General features: G+C 34.3%; 2 protein-coding genes, 1 long non-coding RNA gene and 1 pseudogene across 4 annotated transcripts; all 4 read left to right on the top strand.

Moving 5' to 3' along the window:
- The first annotated feature begins 1,876 nt into the window (after window positions 1-1,876).
- Window positions 1,877-5,112, top strand: LOC109170663 (mitochondrial thiamine pyrophosphate carrier-like). Of its 2 annotated transcripts, none has more exons than XM_019319865.1 (8): window positions 1,877-2,036; window positions 2,446-2,585; window positions 2,709-2,825; window positions 2,990-3,101; window positions 3,360-3,487; window positions 3,739-3,891; window positions 3,972-4,115; window positions 4,627-5,112. In XM_019319865.1, the coding sequence occupies exons 2-8, from the start codon at window positions 2,469-2,471 to the stop codon at window positions 4,831-4,833; spliced, it is 978 nt and encodes a 325-aa protein (XP_019175410.1). In that variant the 5' UTR covers window positions 1,877-2,036; window positions 2,446-2,468; the 3' UTR covers window positions 4,834-5,112. The 2 variants fall into 2 exon arrangements, with proteins under 2 accessions (XP_019175410.1, XP_019175409.1); XM_019319864.1 differs by having other exon boundaries at window positions 2,230-2,585.
- A 106-nt stretch (window positions 5,113-5,218) lies between these two features.
- LOC109169849 lies at window positions 5,219-8,137 on the top strand (annotated as a pseudogene).
- A 4,228-nt stretch (window positions 8,138-12,365) lies between these two features.
- On the top strand, window positions 12,366-13,026 carry LOC109169891 (transcriptional activator hap3-like). The gene has a single exon (XM_019318788.1). The coding sequence runs from the start codon at window positions 12,414-12,416 to the stop codon at window positions 12,945-12,947; it is 534 nt and encodes a 177-aa protein (XP_019174333.1). The 5' UTR covers window positions 12,366-12,413; the 3' UTR covers window positions 12,948-13,026.
- Window positions 13,027-15,114: 2,088 nt separating this feature from the next.
- Window positions 15,115-16,108, top strand: LOC109169946. Its single transcript, XR_002052304.1, has 3 exons — window positions 15,115-15,450; window positions 15,808-15,905; window positions 15,995-16,108. It is a non-coding gene; the product is annotated as an uncharacterized LOC109169946 (long non-coding RNA).
- The last annotated feature ends 2,304 nt before the right edge of the window (window positions 16,109-18,412 follow it).

The following is an 18,412-nucleotide window of genomic DNA, read 5'->3' as shown; positions in this document are numbered from 1 at the left end:
TTGAGCATTGCACATAGAAGAGACTAAATTGTTCAAACTCTAGATGTTATCGTTAATGCATTTGTGCATCGGATCAAATGTAATACTTATACTAGCAAATATAATACTAAATCAAGAATAATATGATTATTAAGGAAAAATATAATATATAATTTTGAGAACAAATGTGATATTTAAAAAACTTAGGAACCAATGACAATTGATAAGCCATATGCTAAAGTAAATTGTAAGCTTGGAAAATCCCAATACGAGCTAATATAATTCGGATTAGCTAGTCTAGTTTTTATCTTGAGTCATGGGAAATTTGTAATCACTGTGTGAGAGTATACATATGATAAATTCTTCAATTATATTGTGATTCTAATTGGTAAAGGATCACAAAATATGTAAATCAGTCTAAGTTGTCATAATTGATTAATTTAAATAAAAAGGTCAACATACCGCTCTGATTGAGAGTCAAACTTATAATTTTATGTTTACTTAGTTATCAATAATTTGACCAATTAACTTAACTAGAATTGTCCGATTAATCTATCTCCCTCTTTAAAAGTGATGAGAAGTGAATCAATTTGAACCATTTAATTGGGAATTTTGTATCAGGGCTATTGGAGGGGTAATGTCCCAAGGACTTCTGATGGTCATGCCATATAATTTGCAGTGTTTCACAAGCTGAAAACCCTTGCTTTTGGATCTTCAAAATCAGGTAGTTTTCATTTTGAGTAAATACTCAAAATGGTCCCTCGACTATAGCTAAATTCACAAATTAGTCCTCAACTTTCAATTTCACTCAATTAAGTCCTTAACTTTGCAATTTTGACACGATTTGGTCCTCCATCAAATTGACCGTTTGTTGACCGTGATCGACGATCTCCAGAAGAACCTTCAGCTCTCGTCGGAGCACGTAGAGGCCTCCAGGATGACGTTGCACCGGTTCGGAAACATGTCGTCTTCTTCGCTCTGATACGAATTCAACTACATTGAATCCAAAGGGAGGATGAAGAAAAGTGACCGGGTTTGGTAGATTGCTTTCGACATTGGATTCAAATGTAACAGTGCGGTCTGGAAATGCAACCGGAACCTTAAAAAATCGACGATGGACCATGAAATTACATATATATCATCAAAAATCACAGTCAACAAACGGTCAAATAAACAGAGGACCAAATTGTATTAAATTACAAAGTTAAGGACTTAATTAGATGAAATTGAAAGTTGAGGACCAATTTATGAATTTATCCATAGTCAAGGGACCATTTTGAGTATTTACTCTTTCATTTTTAATGCTCATTTTAAAAAATAACATTCAACATACTAAAATTTAATAATTAATAGACTAAAAAATTTTTTAGGTCAATAATTCACCTTACAATATGAATTGTAGTATATGATATAATTATTATCTAGGTCATGAGTCGACAACCCAATGCCCAAAACAAATTATACTCTGAGCTATGTGGTTCAGATTATAAAGTAGATTACTAATCAATATTAATTTTTTTAATTAATATTAAATTTTAGTATATTAAAAATTTATTTTTAGATAACAAACTAAAAATGAATTTACAGCACATCAAAAATAAATCTTCAAAATATATGTAAAATATTAAAAATGAACATATATATGTTAATACTTTATCTTACAATATAAACTATATTCCTTCACCATATGTTGATGATGATAATGATAATGATGATTAAAGAGAGGCATCGTGAGCATCCATATTAGTGGGCAAACCTATGAATCAAACACTCTCGAAAAATTAAAGAGAGGCATCGTGACCGTCCATGTTTAAAAGCAAAGATTTGAGTATTTGACCTCACAAAGTGCAAAGCTTTTTCAATATATATAATTATATATGTTTCGTTAAATCGTTAGGTCCTTACCGACTCAGAAACACGCCCCTAATCATCCGCTCTTCCAATCGCCCCCCCTCCCCCGCGCATTCTTCTTCCCTCCCACCGCCATCTCCCCCATAGCCGGCAGCTCTCCTTTGATGTAACAGCGTTCCCGAACTGTCCCGCTTGTCTTCTCTCAGGTAATCCCTCTTTGCAATCTCTACGTTGCAATATCCGTTGATCTACTCCGTGTTCCTGATTTTGGAGCCTTGTTTCGCATTTCTATAATGCAACACAAACCTCACTATACCCTAAACAATTGCTCTCTGTTTTTTTTTTTTTTTTTTTTTTTTTTTTTTTTTTTAATGTATATGTATGATTGTGTGTGTATAGAGGGAGAGATTGCGCGTAATTCGTGCCAGGGTTAGTTTTGTTGTTTTAGATGATTTTCCCGGCATTTTTTGGTGTAAATTGACGGGAAATGGCGAAGGGAGTGAGGTTGGGGGTTGGGGGATGTTCGTGCACAACTGCACAGGGCGTTAGCTCTCGTTCTGTTTGTGCGATCAAGGGAGATTTTAATGCGAGGGTGGTTTTGGAACCGAGATGCAGGCAGGTTAAGTCCAAAACAGGATATGGAAGAGGCGGGGCAGCTTAGAAGGGCAATTAACGATGCCACGGCAGGTGCAATTTCCGGTGGCATATCGAGGACCGTGACATCGCCGCTCGATGTGATTAAGATCAGATTCCAGGTAATGCTGCTCGAATTGCTATTTACCATGTTTTACCATGTTAATTGCTATTTACCTTTCTTCTCCGGGTGCTTATGCTTGGATTTGAGAAGGAGAGGACCTGATATTGTTAGTTGTTTTCAGGTTCAATTGGAACCTACTTCTAGATGGGCCTTGCTTGCCAGGGATGTATATCAACCTTCTAAGTACACTGGGATGCTGCAAGCATCTAGGGACATATTCAGAGAGGAAGGCTTACCGGTATTACATTATTTCTTTTCTACTTATTTAATAATTATTTCAAAAGTATGCAACTGTGCACATTCTGAGACTTAAAAATGGCAATGTTACTGACATAATTACAACCTCCCCTTTAAAGGTGATTACAAGTTGTGTGGTTTATTTAATTGGGAATTTTGTTACAGGGCTATTGGCGGGGTAACGTTCCAGCACTTTTGATGGTGATGCCATATACTGCCATACAATTTACTGTGTTGCACAAGTTGAAAACCCTTGTTTCTGGATCTTCAAAATCAGGTTTGTCATTGTACTCTACCAAACTTAATATTCAATATTTCAATCAATTATTTTGTTTTGGCCAAACTGCCAAAGATCCCAGTTCTCACATACACTAGCACTTCCTGTTGTTCCATTTGTATTGAGTATTCATTATATGTGCATTTGGGACTTGGGAGTTGAATTTTCTGTAGCATATATAATATCTTAATGATCTAGATAAGCACCTCTGTGTCTTACTTTTCTGTGTCTCTAACATTGTGGCTTGATTTTATGCAGAAGACCACATGAACTTGAGCCCATTAGTTTCATTTACCAGCGGAGCATTAGCAGGCTGTGCAGCTACCGTTGGATCATATCCATTTGACCTGCTAAGAACATTATTAGCTTCACAAGGGGAGCCAAAGGTTTTTATTTTTTATTTTTATTTTTATTTTTATTTTTAATTTTTATTTTTTTTAATAACTTTTGCTGATGAACACAGCAATATTTCTGATTAGTCAAAGTAAATGTGTAGTAATTCTTGATTTCAATTATGACAATGAAAAAGAATGAATGATGTGTAACACATGGCCAGTTAAAAGAAGTGTGTTGCATATAGTATTTGCATTCATATTATTTAGGTCTTTTGAGACTCAGGTGGAGTGCACACTTGCAGGTTTACCCAAACATGAGGTCTGCATTTGTTGATATACTTAGAAGTCGTGGGATTCGAGGCCTGTATTCTGGATTGAGTCCTACGCTCGTCGAAATCATTCCTTATGCTGGTTTGCAGTTTGGAACTTATGATGCATTCAAGCGCTGGACAGTGGTACAATTCTTTTCCTTTTTCACCAACTTTAAGCTGCAGGTTTACAGTATCTTGATTTTGTTGGCCAACAATTTTTCTAGGATTGGAACCGTTTTAGGTCATTAGACATGAGCCAAGGTGATTTTGCTCCTTCAAGCCTCCAGCTCTTTTTCTGTGGTTTAGCTGCTGGAACAACTGCTAAAGCTGTTTGTCATCCCCTTGATGTAGTGAAAAAGAGGTTTCAGGTAGATTTCCTGCGTTGAGCTACTAGATTATTAAGTTTCTGGCATGGAATATTGCCAAAGATGTTAAAACTAACAATTGTTTTAGTTTTCTGTTATGCCTTTGTTTTGCATAACCTTTTTATCCATTAGCAATGCACTCTACCAGGTCTATGCACATTTAATTGATTGTGAAGCTCGTGAATAACACCTAAAACTACTTATATGTCTTTTCATTTCTGTTCAGTGTAAGAGGTAAATGGTAGTAGTAGGAGCTAGGCTAGAGATTGGTAGACATATTGATTTAGTGTAGACATTTTTGAAAAACATGCTGCCACAAGTGCATTATGACCTAACTATCATTAAAGAACATCGAATGGAGAAAGAGAATGTATAAGCCAACATGATCCAGTGTAGGATTATGGTTTAGATGAGGTTTTACCATTCTCTTAATGCTGCAGAATGGGAAATGAATTTGAGTTTGCACTGACTGAAAATTTTATCCCTAGCCAATTTACATGTAACATCTTTGCAGATTGAAGGACTAAAGAGGCATCCAAGATATGGCGCTCAAGTTGAGCATAATGCATACAGAAATATGAATGATGCTCTCCATCGCATTTTACTCCATGAGGGATGGGCTGGGCTTTATAAAGGCATAGTTCCATCAATTGTTAAAGCTGCTCCTGCTGGTGCTGTAACATTTGTTGCCTACGAATTTACATCAGATTGGTTAGAATAGATTGAGATGAACCTAACTTGTTTATTTTCAATTTTTCCTCGTGTGCTGGGGTAAGCAAGTTGGATTTTGTCATTCTTTCAACTTGATTTATACACAAGGGTCCCCGGCGATAGGAAGGAAATAAAGGGGATGGGGGACACTGCTCATATATATTTTTTTGATCCCACGAGGGCATAATTTTATAGTTATAGGAAGTTTAGTAGCAGGATTTGTTGTTCACACAGCAGAATGCTGTTATTCATCTTATTCATAGATATAAAATGGTTCCATATTGCAATATTTTCTTCTTGTTGATACCTTATGTGAAGTGCAGGGATTGGCATATATATGCTCAAATCATTGGTACAAACATATCCTCCAAACATGATTTAATATAGTTTTAGTTATGGCCTCTTTTATTTCAGATGTTAAGGAAGTCTGCAGCAGCACCCATACAGAGCTAAGCAAGAAGGGATTGAGGCCTCAAACAATTTCAAAATGTAATTTTGCAAAAGACTTTTAGAAGGTAATGAGTTTAATTTGATTTGTACTTTGTAGTCTGAATGTGAGAAAATTTATTACTTTTTTAAACAACGATTCAAAATTTAACTTTATGAATAAAACAAGCATTAAAAGAACACCCATTGTTCATAACGAACCCTAATAATGTTACTTATTAGAATTTAGTTCTGTATGTAAGTCTAAAATTTGCCAACAAGCATGGTGTTCAAAATTTTAAATTGACATCTTGGCCTTCACAAACTTTGTACCTATGCAATAGATTTTCCCTTTTAGCCTACACCATCCAATTATAATTAAAGTGCAATTCTTGCATGCAATAAAAAAAAAATGTATGTTTTACACCCAAATTGGCAAAATATAGTTTAACTGACACTTATACCAACCCAAATTTCCCTTTTTAATCCTGACTTGTACCAATCAAGCCTCTACTTGCTTTTCATGACCACATTTATTCAGCTTAACAATTTTTCATATATATTATGCAAGCAAGGCCAGAATTTTTGAATTGAAGAAGCTAAGAAACACATAAATTGATTGAATTGGCATACTTGAAGCTAATTAAGTAGCACTGTTATAATGGTAGTTTATGGCACAATTTCTTTGACCAAACAAGTCAACAAGATGTTGTCAAGGAAGAAGCAATACCACTTTTCTCCTCAACAAACCCAACACCAATGAAACTATTTTCCTCTCAAATATTGATCAAACTTTGGCTTTTCCAGTGGAAACAATCTTCTTCTTCCAGGTGCCCCCTGACTGTGGTGTTATTGCTAACATATCTGTAGTGGTGAGGAAGGCAATGAGGAAGTATTTTGAGTCCATACTATTTCATGGCTGGCAGGCTTAACTTCAACAATGAGACTAACAGGCTGGAGCTTGTCTGCAACAATAGTGGAGTGTCCTTTGTGGATGCAAGTTGCAGGCTTGCTCTCAAGGATCTTGGCAACCTCTCCCTCCCAAACCCAACCTTCCATCATCTCATTCATCGCCCCGGTTTATACAGAACCCTTGCTGAAATTCCCATCTTCACCATCCAGGCAAGTCTAATAGTCTTTTTTCCCTTCCTTTAGGCTCATCCCATTTGCTCCACTCTAGAGTCTGGGTGAGAACCGAATGATGGTTAAAACCGACACTAGATACTCAAACATTAGTTATTCTAATGGTTTTTAATCTTTCTCCACTCTCCACACTACACTTAATAACAGAAATTGAAAACGTCATAAAAGAGTCTAGTGTCGTAGGTACTAACATTAGATGTGTCTCCCCAAAAAACACATTGGCAGAAGTCGAAAACGCTAAAAAGGAGTCCACCGATCTGTTATAACTGATTCTAGACTGCTCCAAAACTGACACTTAATCTCATAATTTTTTTAGTGTCCATCCATCAAAGCCTTGAGGTTAATCATTTAGCATGTTGAACAGATATGAATATGGCTGTTTTGAGGTTTGTGCAGGTGACTAGGTTTAGTTGTGGAGGGTTTTCACTAGGGTTTATGACAAACCATGCAATAGTGGATGGGAAATCAGCAAGTGAGATGTTTGAGAAGCTGGCTAGTATTTGCAGAGGTGAAGGCCTCAAAACTCAAGTCATAAACAATGACAGAAGATGCATGACAGCAAGAAATCCCCCTCAAATCAATTACCCACAAAGAATACATTGAACTCTCAAAAACCTCCTATCTCTCTCATCATCCTTCACCTCCAGAAACCGTACCTCTCCATCTCCACTCATCTTCTCAGGGAAATATGTCTACAAACTCTTCTCCTTCACCACTCAAATGCTGAAATCTCTCAAGATGAAAACAAACCCTAAATGCTCCACCTTTGATGCCATGGTGGGTCATATATGGAAGGCCAGAACAAGAGCCCTTTTTGAAGGGGGGAAACACCCACAGCTTCTCTTCTTCTACTGTTCTCTTTGCTGTGGATATCAGGTCAGGCTGTTGATTTTTTTCCCCATATTTGATGAGTGATGATTGGTCTGCAACGTTGTTAATTAAAAAGTGAAAAAAAAAAGGAAAAATTGTATTTTTGGTCTTCTAATCATACCCATGGTACCAGGGCCGTTCAATTGGAAATAGGGGCCGTAAACTGTAAAGACAAAGACAATAATAGAGAGACAAGAACTTAGGGAGAGAGGTTTTTTTAATATTTAAATTTCACTATAATGATAGAGATTTTTATTTTTATTTATGTAGTTATGGGCAAAGTGGCTATTTTAGTTCTTGAAAGATCAGATCAATCACTTTATTAAGTGACCTATTGGTAGCAGAAATAATCATGATAGACTAAAATCACTATTTTGAGTATAAGTTAGGAGTTAAAGATTATTATGTATATAAATCAAAGATTAAGTCTATATCATTGGTATAATTCCGCTGGGTTTCGGGGTGGAGAAGGTGAAGGAAGCAAAGGAGAGAGTGACAGACGATAATATGAGGTCAGCGATAGACTGGCTGGAAGTATACAGGGGATTCCGGCGACATGTAACGGCACTTTCTTCGTGTCGGCATGGTGGAAACTGCCGTTTGGGGAACTTGAGTGGTCCGGTCATGAGTGGAAATGACGAGTTTGTCCTCCTTTCTAACGCCAATGTGGATGGGATCAACGTATGGATGGCTCTTGAAAAGGACAAAATGGACCAGTTCATGATTTATATTTTTGAGATTTGAAATTAAGCTCTTTCTTCTGCTTTTTATCATGAATAATTAATGCATTTTTACAATTGTTATATCATGGATCAGGGTCTACCTTGTAAGGTGAATCTAGATCTAAAATACACCCTTTGAATATTGAATGTTCATAATTTACCATTTTACACAATTGTGATCATTCAGTATTTAAATTGTGATCATTCAATATGTAAATTATGTAATAATTTGCCGCATTTTTATGATTGAGTAAAAATATTGAAATTTAAGAAAATAATATTACGGTGGATTTGAATTTTGGAATATTGTTCAATTTCAATACAATGGAGTCGCTTATTTTTATCACTTGAGTGGCTTATATTATTATATGTTTTGAGTGACGAGCAAAATTCACAGTTACTAGAGGGTGTATTAGGTAAATCTCTTTTTTTGTGAGTCAAATTTGTAATATTATGAGAACTTAGTTGAGATTGTTTCATATTATTATTATAAGTATTATTAGTAGTAGTAGTAAACATTAATAGGATAATAATATAATGTAGACTTAAATTACTGCAATTATTTAAGAAGAAATTAAAGTTATAGTTACATTTGTGGACCACCTTGTTAAATTTAAATAAAAATGAGGGATTTATTACTGAGAACTGAGAAGGGGCTAAGAGGCAAATTCCACGATCTCATCTACAAATATTACATAACTCAATAGCATTGAAGATTTTATACATTATGTAAATGTAAAAATATACAAACAAATAAATATAGGGTAGGGTGATGACACCGTTGTTATCATTTCAAATAGATGGTCACATAGTTGAACTTCGATGGTGGAAGGAAAATATCCCTTTGAGGATACCTTCAAAATGCTAATTTATATAACAAATAATCTACTATTTGATTTTCTTTTCATATCAATATGAATGACTTGTGAGTAATTTTGTAATAAATAAAATAAATAAGTAGAAGAAATAGTACTGGATAAAATCTATCATTATTAAACCAATCTATTATATATATCGTATAATGTTTCATTTTTTTTTTTTTTAATGATTACTAGCTCAAAAAAAATTGGGTAAAAACAGCAATATAAGACAAGGATGTAATATAAATGATTCAATATTTTAGGTTGAAATCTGCTGGTGAAAATCACATTTTTTTTTCCCAACTGAATTAAGCTAATTCCAATATAATATGTGTGTGGGAGGAGTTGTTCAAATGAGAACAAGATACTACTATAAAAAGAAACTCATATCTCAATCATGGTTGGCATAATTGTTGAACAAATATTATAATAGGTTAGAAAGATTGTGTTACTTGTATGCAGAAATGTACAGTTTAGTATTAAGTCTCATATCTAGATTGACTCGGTTTACCTTATTATGGGCTAGTAGCTGAATTTATGGAGTCCAGAGTATAATATGGAGAAATAAAAAAATCTAAGTTATCCACTTAAAAAAAAAAAAAAAGTATAGTGACAATTGTAAGTATTTTTGTTGGATGAGTGGTTAGTCGTACGAGAGAGTGGGTTGTTAATTAGTAAGTGTTATTTGATGCAAGCACAATCATACTTCAAGCCTCTAACTAGTCCATTGTCCAATTAGTAACAATTGTTATGGGAGTAGAGAGCACAGCATAGCATAGTTTTTTTTTTTGGATGTATCCAGAGTTTTTATCATTGGACACGGTGACTAATCCATTCGTTAAATTGTAGACACCTCTTTTAGATGAGACAACTGACCTAGAGATTTAAGGCTCCTCTTTTAGATGACACAATTGACCTAGAGATTTAAGGCTACTCCATACTTGCATAACATAGTTTTTATAAATGCATATATACTAACATACTAAGGGTGTGTTTGGTTGATGAGTTTTGCCCATAGGAATGAGTATGAAAGTGATTCTTATTGTTTGATTGATAGATTTTTAGAACACTACTATGAGTTTCAAGTATCCCATCAATTGCAAAACTCATACCCAAATAAAATAAGAGTTTCTTTCCCTTATTCATTCTCAAGCACTACTATTAGTAACCATTCTCATTCCACCCTACTACCAAACATATATGTTAAATACTTTCACCAAAACACATTAACATTACCAAGTATTTGATACTCATTCCGATTCCGATTTCCATGTGCGAACCAAACACACCCTAAATTAGCCAATTAATATGCTCCGTAATAAATTAAATATTATGTATTCAATTTTACAAGCAATGCTAACATGATGGGATGGAATTAGTTGCATCAACTTGAAAACTAATGAAATCAATCTTATATTGCAACGTTAACGCTGACTATATGTATTGTTTTATTTAAACCCTCCCTTTTACACAAAATAAAATAAAATAAAATAATCCCAATCTAGGAATGTCCCCCTCCTAGGGTCTTGCAAAATGAGTTAATATTAAGATGCGCATGACAAATCAAGAACCAAGAATTTGCTACAATAATGTCTATAAGGAATTCAACTTTAAAGAGAATTACTTTGATTTATAGAAAAATCAATAATTGCTAGTACTCAAATCTCTCCAATCCCTAATGAGATACTAACAAAATTGTACGTGATGAATTTTGGAGGGATCGGATGTGGGTTAAACATAGATAATGTCCATGTACTTCTACCTATCATAATATGTAAGTGCCATTATTGTCCTTCCTCTAGTCTTAGCCAAGAAAGCAAATTAAAGCTGATGCTCGTACGGATTTGGCTTAATGATTTCAGTAAAGCAGTATTTGAAAGAATACATCAATGTTTGAATTTTGGTAGTGTTAGTGTACTGTAAGAATTGTGTCTAAAGCGGCAAATTCTTTGTGCGCACCGGCATTTAGTTATGTCTACTGAGCAATTGAGTTACCGAATTTACATCTATCTTCTTAAATGTTTTATCGAGTCAGAACATGAGGGCCCTTGGAGTTTGAGATTTAACTTTTTTTAGGAGAAGAAAGTAAAGCTGATTAACCAAGCTTTGGTTGACTTAACATGTCATCTTCAACAACAGCGCTCTGCTTATTTTTAGAAGACAAAAGGATTAGCATTCATCCAATAATCTCACATCCCGACGTGGAAAATTCTTTAATCGTACGTGCTAGACAACGACATCCCAATTTATTTTACGTAGACCCAACTCACAATACATATTTATTTATAAAGTATATATAATATTAAAAAAAATTCAAATTAAACCCTCTCAACACGATAAATATTTTAAAAAGATGTGATGTATCATATTTAACATAAATATAACTAAAAACTCAACATCAAATATTCAAATTTGTATATTACCATTCATGAATTACACATCTTCAATAGTAAATTAAGTATCCCAAAATGCAAACTAGTTAGCTTGGTTAGTTTATAATGGTGCAATAATCTCTCATCTGCTCTGAAATGTGTGGTCAAGTGAAATGGAACATGATTCTCGTGTCTAAATATACATGAGGTTATTTCTTGCCAATATAATGTTTTTTTTTTCTTAACTTAGGTGATCTCATTTTTGTTGGACTAATCATAAACCCACGAGATCCGGTCTCTAGAGCCACTACCGAGGTAAATCGTGAGTCGCGCAATCAGTGCATCGGTCAGATTCTAGTTTTCATGTGCATCAAATACAGGCCTTCCATCACCCTCTGCCTCTAGTTATGACTTTTAAGTTAGGCACGAACCAACTACGCTAAGTCTCAGCGGCTGCCAACACCTTTTTTGTTAAGCCTATTGCACGAGGTCTTCCTAGTGCGATTTACCTGAGTAGTTTGTAGGCTATTACACAGAATCGAGGTTTACTTAATTCACACCATCGGATAATGACAACTAGTTTTAGTGTTAACAAAAATGGTAGGGTGGTCTAACATCCTGTGGGTTATTACACCGGAGTACGATATCCAGTATACACATTCAAATAATGACTGCGAGTTTTACAAACAATTTTACAACGGTCACACATCTTACTCATGACATAACTTTAGACTATAAATATAAAAAAAAAATAAAATTAGACATATACTAGATATTGACAATATAGTAATAAACCTAACAATATACAGTAATTAATATTAGAGCAAGTATTGAGATTATTTGACAAAAAGTGTACTAAGTCAAGCTCAGCATCCCACTACTTTTAAACCTCGTGTCATATTTATCCTTACTAATAGTTGTATTTCTTTTTTACATAGTATATATTATTATATTATATTATAATATATATATATATATATATATATATATATATATATATATATATATATATATATATATATATATATATATATATATATATATATAGAGAGAGAGAGAGAGAGAGAGAGAGAGAGAGAGAGAGAGAGAATATATATAGAGAGAGAGAGATATGGAGATATAGATATATATATATATATATATATACATATAAGATGGATAAGTTTGACTGAGCTGAGGAAAATTATACTGGAAAAAATGGCGGAGAATTGGGGTGCCGGCGGCTCCAACGATGAAGGGGGTTCGAGGGCGGAGCAAGACCAGCAGCTGCTGCTGCCTATAGCCAACGTGGGGCGGATCATGAAGCAGAGGCTGCCGCAGAACGCCAAAATCTCCAAAGAAGCCAAGGAGACAATGCAGGAATGCGCGTCGGAGTTCATCGGCTTCGTCACCGGAGAAGCCTCCGACAAGTGCCGCCGCGAGCGCCGGAAAACGGTTAACGGCGACGACATCTGCTGGGCCCTGGGGACGCTGGGCTTCGACGACTTCGTGGGCCCCCTGAAGAGGTACCTCCACATATTCAGAGAGCAAGAAGGGGATCAAAGATCGGTGCAGCTTAACAATAATGAAGATTCCATGATGGAAGATCATCACCCTCCTCCTCTTCACTCTCCTTCTTCCTCTTCCGGTCAACCGTCGACAACTCCGGCGCCTCGCGGTGAAGCTCTGCCCCCTTTTCCGGCGCCGTACTTCTTCAACTCCGCTTCATATGGTGGAGATTCTCAAGGATGATTCTGTTCTAACGAAGAAGATTCCAAATTTAGGGTTGTTGTTTTTTATAACATACATTTTTAATTTCTTAATTCCCTTTTATTTTTCTTCACTCCCCTTTCTTCAAATTTTAAAAGTTTTAAAATGATAATCATATTATGTTCATATAGGTTACTAATTAATTGATTTTTTTTTTTGTGATTGATTAATTACTTCAATTAAAATTGGGCAAGAACTGAACATGATGAAATGAGGATGTTAGCATATACAGTGTTTCAATTCTGTAGTAGCTAATTACAAATAGTTGAATAAGTTAATACATAATAAACATTGTGCTAGCGTACTCACTTCATCATATCCAAATTTGTATGTGCAATCGAGAGGTGATTACAGGTTAATACAGAAGCTCTCTGCTGCTTGCATATTCATTTCATATATTGTTCAGTTAATTTTTGTAAAGAGATTACAAGTAGTTGAATAAGCTAATACAAAAGTTTCGTGCTAGCATACTCATTTCATCTTGTTCGTTTAGTTTCTGTAAAGAGATTACAAGTAGTTGAATAAGCGAATAATAGAAAAGCTTTCTGCCGACAGTCTCATTTCATCCTGTTCAGTTAGTATTTGTATTTACTATTTAGGAAGTACGTAGTAAAAACTAGTTGAATAAGTTAAAATAGTACTGGAATAATAAAAGGATTGTAGTATAAGTTTATAAAATTCAAATGTTAGTTTTAAGTAAGTTTAATTTCCACATCATCACAACTACACGTACACATTATTAATTTAATGAGATATTATATGTGCCATGATAAATTATAAAGAAAAAAAAAGTTGACACTTATCAACCGGTTATATCTAGTTTATATTTCACTGCAAAAGTTTATAAATGGAACTTTTATATTTATAATAATATTATTAATTTATTTTTTATTTGTAAAGAATTAGGAATTATGGGTATTTATGTAGACCCTTTTAGGTCATTGTATGTTTGATAAATTGTGAACATCGTCAGTGCTGCACTTGTGCGGTTGTTGTTGGCTTAGTTTGGTCAATTGTGGAACTGTTATTGGCTGTGATGAAGTCTATCCAATTTTAAAAGAAAATATTGTCAACATTTAAATTAAAATTATATATATGCAATAACTTACAAAGTAAATTTAATTTTAAAATTACCTGTAATCCTTTTTTTTTTTTCATTTATAAAGCATTATCTATTTTATACTCTCTTAATCTTTTTCATCTCAAAGAATTAATGCCTCACCAGATCTTGTGACAACATATTTAGAATGATTCTAGATGTGGCATCATACTACGTAATAGTTGGCTAATTATTTGCAATTTTTGTTTAATGGAATACATCGTCACTACTTTAGTTTTTTTCTTTTTAAATCTATAAAAATAACTTTTCAACAAGAAAGACAATTTTTCAGAGACGCCACCGTTCATCAAAAGAATGTCGCGATGTTGTTGTTGCTAGAGTGTTGTGGTGGCCAGGGCCATGAACAAATCTTATAGATTGTCACTAGAGTGAGTATCTTGTATAATAATTGTGTGACTCTTCTGGAGCTCATGTAGATTGAATTTTGACATTATATATACTTTATCAAATATTCATAAACATACACATTTATCATTTGTGCAACACAAGTTTTATTGTCCTCATATAGGATTTGAAGGTAAAACAAAGCATAACCAGTTTGAGACTTGGTATTATGGGGATCAAACGAAATAGCCAATACCGTACCCAAGCAGCCCAACAAAATCATATATTGGTTTTTAGCATAAATGCCAAAATATTTGTAACTAGAAGATACCGGAAGATGTATTAAACAGTCACTGCTGGAATTCTCGCCATTTCCGACCAACATTTCCGTCCAATATAATGTTGGTCGGTAATTTATTAAAAATCTAAACTTCTCGTCTCTAAAAATGGTTGGACGAAATTTTAGTCGGAATTTCCGTCCAACGCAAGAATGTTAGACGGAAATTCTGTCCAACATCCATTGTTGGAAGTAAATTCTATCCAACCTATAATATTGATCGATAAATATGAATGGACTAATAGGTAAAAAGTGAAATATTAGGTATTTTAATTTCCGTCCAACAAAATGTTGGACTGAAAATTAAAATCTTTCAATACAAAAAACAACCTAAGGAGCGGGAAGTTAAAATATTTGGCGATATCTCCTTCACTTTTCCACAGCCGCAAACAGAGCAACCATCTCCATCAAAATTCAAAATCCCATCCACCTTCTCCATCGTCACTGACCGCCGTCGCTCTTCGCCTGTCGTCGTTGCCCTCGCTCGTCGCTCATCGCCGTTGCCCTCGCTCGTCGCTCATCGCCGTTGCCCTCGCTCGTCGCTCATCGCCGTTGCCCTCGCTCATCCCACTCAACTCCTCACGACGCACCTCAAATCGGTCGCTGCAACCTCTTCCCGCCAGCACGCCGGTTGTTGCGTCGAGGAATTTTTTTATCGGTCTTAACCGCCGCAGCTACTTCGTACGTCGTCGTCTCTAATATAGGTAAGTTCTATTTCTCTAAATCCTTAACCCTAATCCCTGAATTCTTAATTTCATTTATCACTAAATCCTAATTTTATTAAGCCCTAAATTCCTAAATATATATCATAAGAATTATAATAAGTTGTTGTAATGTATTGTACTCATTATTGCAATGTTTGAGCTCATTAATCATGTGTTTAATCCTGTGGTTTGCTGATTAGTTTGTCTATGCAGCTCCATGTATTATGAATTTATATTGTGGAATTTATGGTTTGGACGTACAGGTTGAATACACCAATGATTAACCTTAAGATTGTCATGTTTTTTTCTATTCAACTTAATTTATTTTTCTGTCACTTGCATTTGTATAACAAGCAGCTACTTGAATCTTCTGGCAAGTTGCAACTTCTTGATAAGATGTTGGTGAAGCTTAAAGAGCAATGGCTATTTAGGTGAATGAACAAGCCAGTGATGAGGTATTGGAAGTTGAACAAAATGAAGTAATCAAATCTTTTGTTTGTGGATTTAGATATTTTCTGAATTCTTTTGTCTATATTTTGGACAGGCTGCATCAGGGTCTTGGGGAATTTCTGTGAGTTTCATCTTATTTTAAACAAAAGATATGAATATGAATTAGAGAATGTTTTAATTTATAAATAAAAATTAATTTTGTGTCTAATGTTCAATCTGCTGATTTCCTTAACTGTAATTGTGGCATGGATCATTGGAATAAAGATTTATCTTGCTTTCAGCACCATGGAGAGCAACAGGTATAAATAAAATATATTAACAACAGGTATAAATAAAATTATAAAAATAATTAAAAAACTTGAAATTTAGTGTGTCTATTAATTTGTTGATGACATATAATTTATAAACAACAGGTATAAATAAAATTATGGTAATATAAAAATAATTAAAAAACTCCATATGATTTAGGATTTTCCTACCAACAGTTGGAAGTAAAATAACAAAATATAATATGCGAGTTTTCCGTCCAACGTTGGGTCGGAATTTCTGACCAACGCATGTAGTTGGACTGAATTTCTGATCAACACACGTAGTTGGACGGAAATTCCCACGTTTTAAGAATGGTGGGTTACTCTCCGAAATTTCTGTCCAATTTTTGTTTGTTGGACGCTATTTCCGACCAAAAATCATAATTGGACGGAATTTGCGACAAGGGTTTTTCCGAACGTTCCTTTTGGTCGGTATGTTGGACGGAAACCTCGTTTCCGACCAATATATTGCGTTTTCCGTTCAATATTCGTTGGACGGAAAACGCGAGATTTCCAGCAGTGAGTATTATAATAATATTGGTCATAATTTGCTAACTCTAAAAATGCAATGTAACGAACTTTTCTGTGCATCAGTACAATGTTTAACTATGGTGTTTGAGAAAAGGGTTTAACTTCAATTCCGACCAAAATTTCTCTCCCCAAGTTAAAGAAATTATTAAGAATATTGATCGATTCTATTGTTTGATTAGTGGAAAGATGAATTACTGAGAATACTAATTTTATTATTTGGTTGAATTTAGAATATAATAACAAAGAATAATGAGTATACAGGTCAATATGTTTCGATCAAAACTAAGTCTATGACATACTGTTCGAGTGAATTCCATTTTTGGTCCTACTATTATAGGGGCGTTTCCAATTTTAGTCCGCCTAAATTTTTTTTGCCACTTTATAACCACTATTATTGAATGTGTTCCACTTTTAGTCCCATCGTTAGTATTTCTATAAAGAGGCCGTGTAATCTAGGGGTATTTTGACCTTTCTTCTCATCCAAGACTATGTTTGACTAAAGAAATGTGAACATTAAACCTAAAATCTAAGAAACCTCGCCGGCCCATGTTGGAACGAACGAAACAATGTAGCTTTGGCTTCCCATTCTCGTTGTTCGAAGAGCCATCTTCGAATATCGGAGGAGGAGGACGAAGCGCCGGGATTAAAAGAGAAGAGACAAACATAAAAAGACCAAAATACCCTTTGATTATACGGCCTCTTGACGTAAATATTAACGGTGGACTAAAAGTTGAACACATTCAATAACAGTCGTTGTAAAGTGACAAAAAAAAAAATTAAAGTGGACTGAAATTAAAAATGTCCCTATAACAATATGACCAAAAATGGAATTCACTCCATACTGTTCACATTTACATTATCATCAAGTTTTACAATGTGAATCGTAACATTGTTAAATACTGAAAATAATAAAATGTGTAATACATTATAAATGTGTCACATCTCTTACTATTTTTAGTATTTAACGTAAAAACAACTCTCATGAAAACTGACATTTGGTAATTAAAAATTATACGAGAAGGTATAACATTATAACATTTTCAATATTGTTTTGCTTAGCTTCTTGTGACAAATTGAAACATTATACGAGAAGTAATCAGCAAAACGAGATTACTTCTTGTGAAAAGTCTCCCTTTGCTATTTTTCCAAGAGGGTACATAGTATCTTCGATAGTTCACGCATGAGAGCTGAGATTTCTTTTATTTTTGTTGGATTTCTTTAATGGACCACATGTTCCTCGTCCATGTACCTCAATCTCAATCGGTATGCTATGAACCCGTATCCAGCATGCATTGTAGACACGGTAACGGTGCCGTTAGTGACACTGTTATCTTCTACTATTTTTATTTTTTATTTTTAATTTCAGACCGCTTCGTTATAGGAGTATATATTCATAATTTTATTACTATATGTTCATAATTGTAAGTTCATAATGTCAGAGCTCTGTATTCATAATTCCATAACTGTATATTCATACTTCCATAACTGTACATTCATAATTCCGTAACTGTACATTCATAATTAAATAACTGTAAATTCATAATTTTCAAAGCTCTATGTTCACAATTTTAGAGCTCTATGCTCATAATTTCATCACTATATGTTCATAATTGTATGTTCATAATGTTAGAGCTCTGTGTTCATAATTCCATAACTGTACATTCATAATTTAA

The sequence above is a fragment of the Ipomoea nil genome, unplaced genomic scaffold, assembly GCF_001879475.1.
Source record: "Ipomoea nil cultivar Tokyo-kokei standard unplaced genomic scaffold, Asagao_1.1 scaffold3321, whole genome shotgun sequence".
Classification (NCBI taxonomy): domain Eukaryota; kingdom Viridiplantae; phylum Streptophyta; class Magnoliopsida; order Solanales; family Convolvulaceae; genus Ipomoea; species Ipomoea nil.
Note: the sequence above shows the minus strand (reverse complement) of the source record. Positions and strands in the feature narration are given on the sequence as shown.

Excerpts from the sequence above, each read along its gene's own strand:
- LOC109170663 (XM_019319864.1), top strand. The coding sequence starts at position 2,415 with ATGCGAGGGTGGTTTTGGAACCGAGATGCAGGCAGGTTAAGTCCAAAA. Across the intron at positions 2,586-2,708 it reads TGATTAAGATCAGATTCCAG|GTTCAATTGGAACCTACTTC; the intron begins GTAATGCTGCTC and ends AGTTGTTTTCAG. Across the intron at positions 3,488-3,738 it reads CTTCACAAGGGGAGCCAAAG|GTTTACCCAAACATGAGGTC; the intron begins GTTTTTATTTTT and ends GCACACTTGCAG.
- LOC109169891 (XM_019318788.1), top strand. The coding sequence starts at position 12,414 with ATGGCGGAGAATTGGGGTGCCGGCGGCTCCAACGATGAAGGGGGTTCG.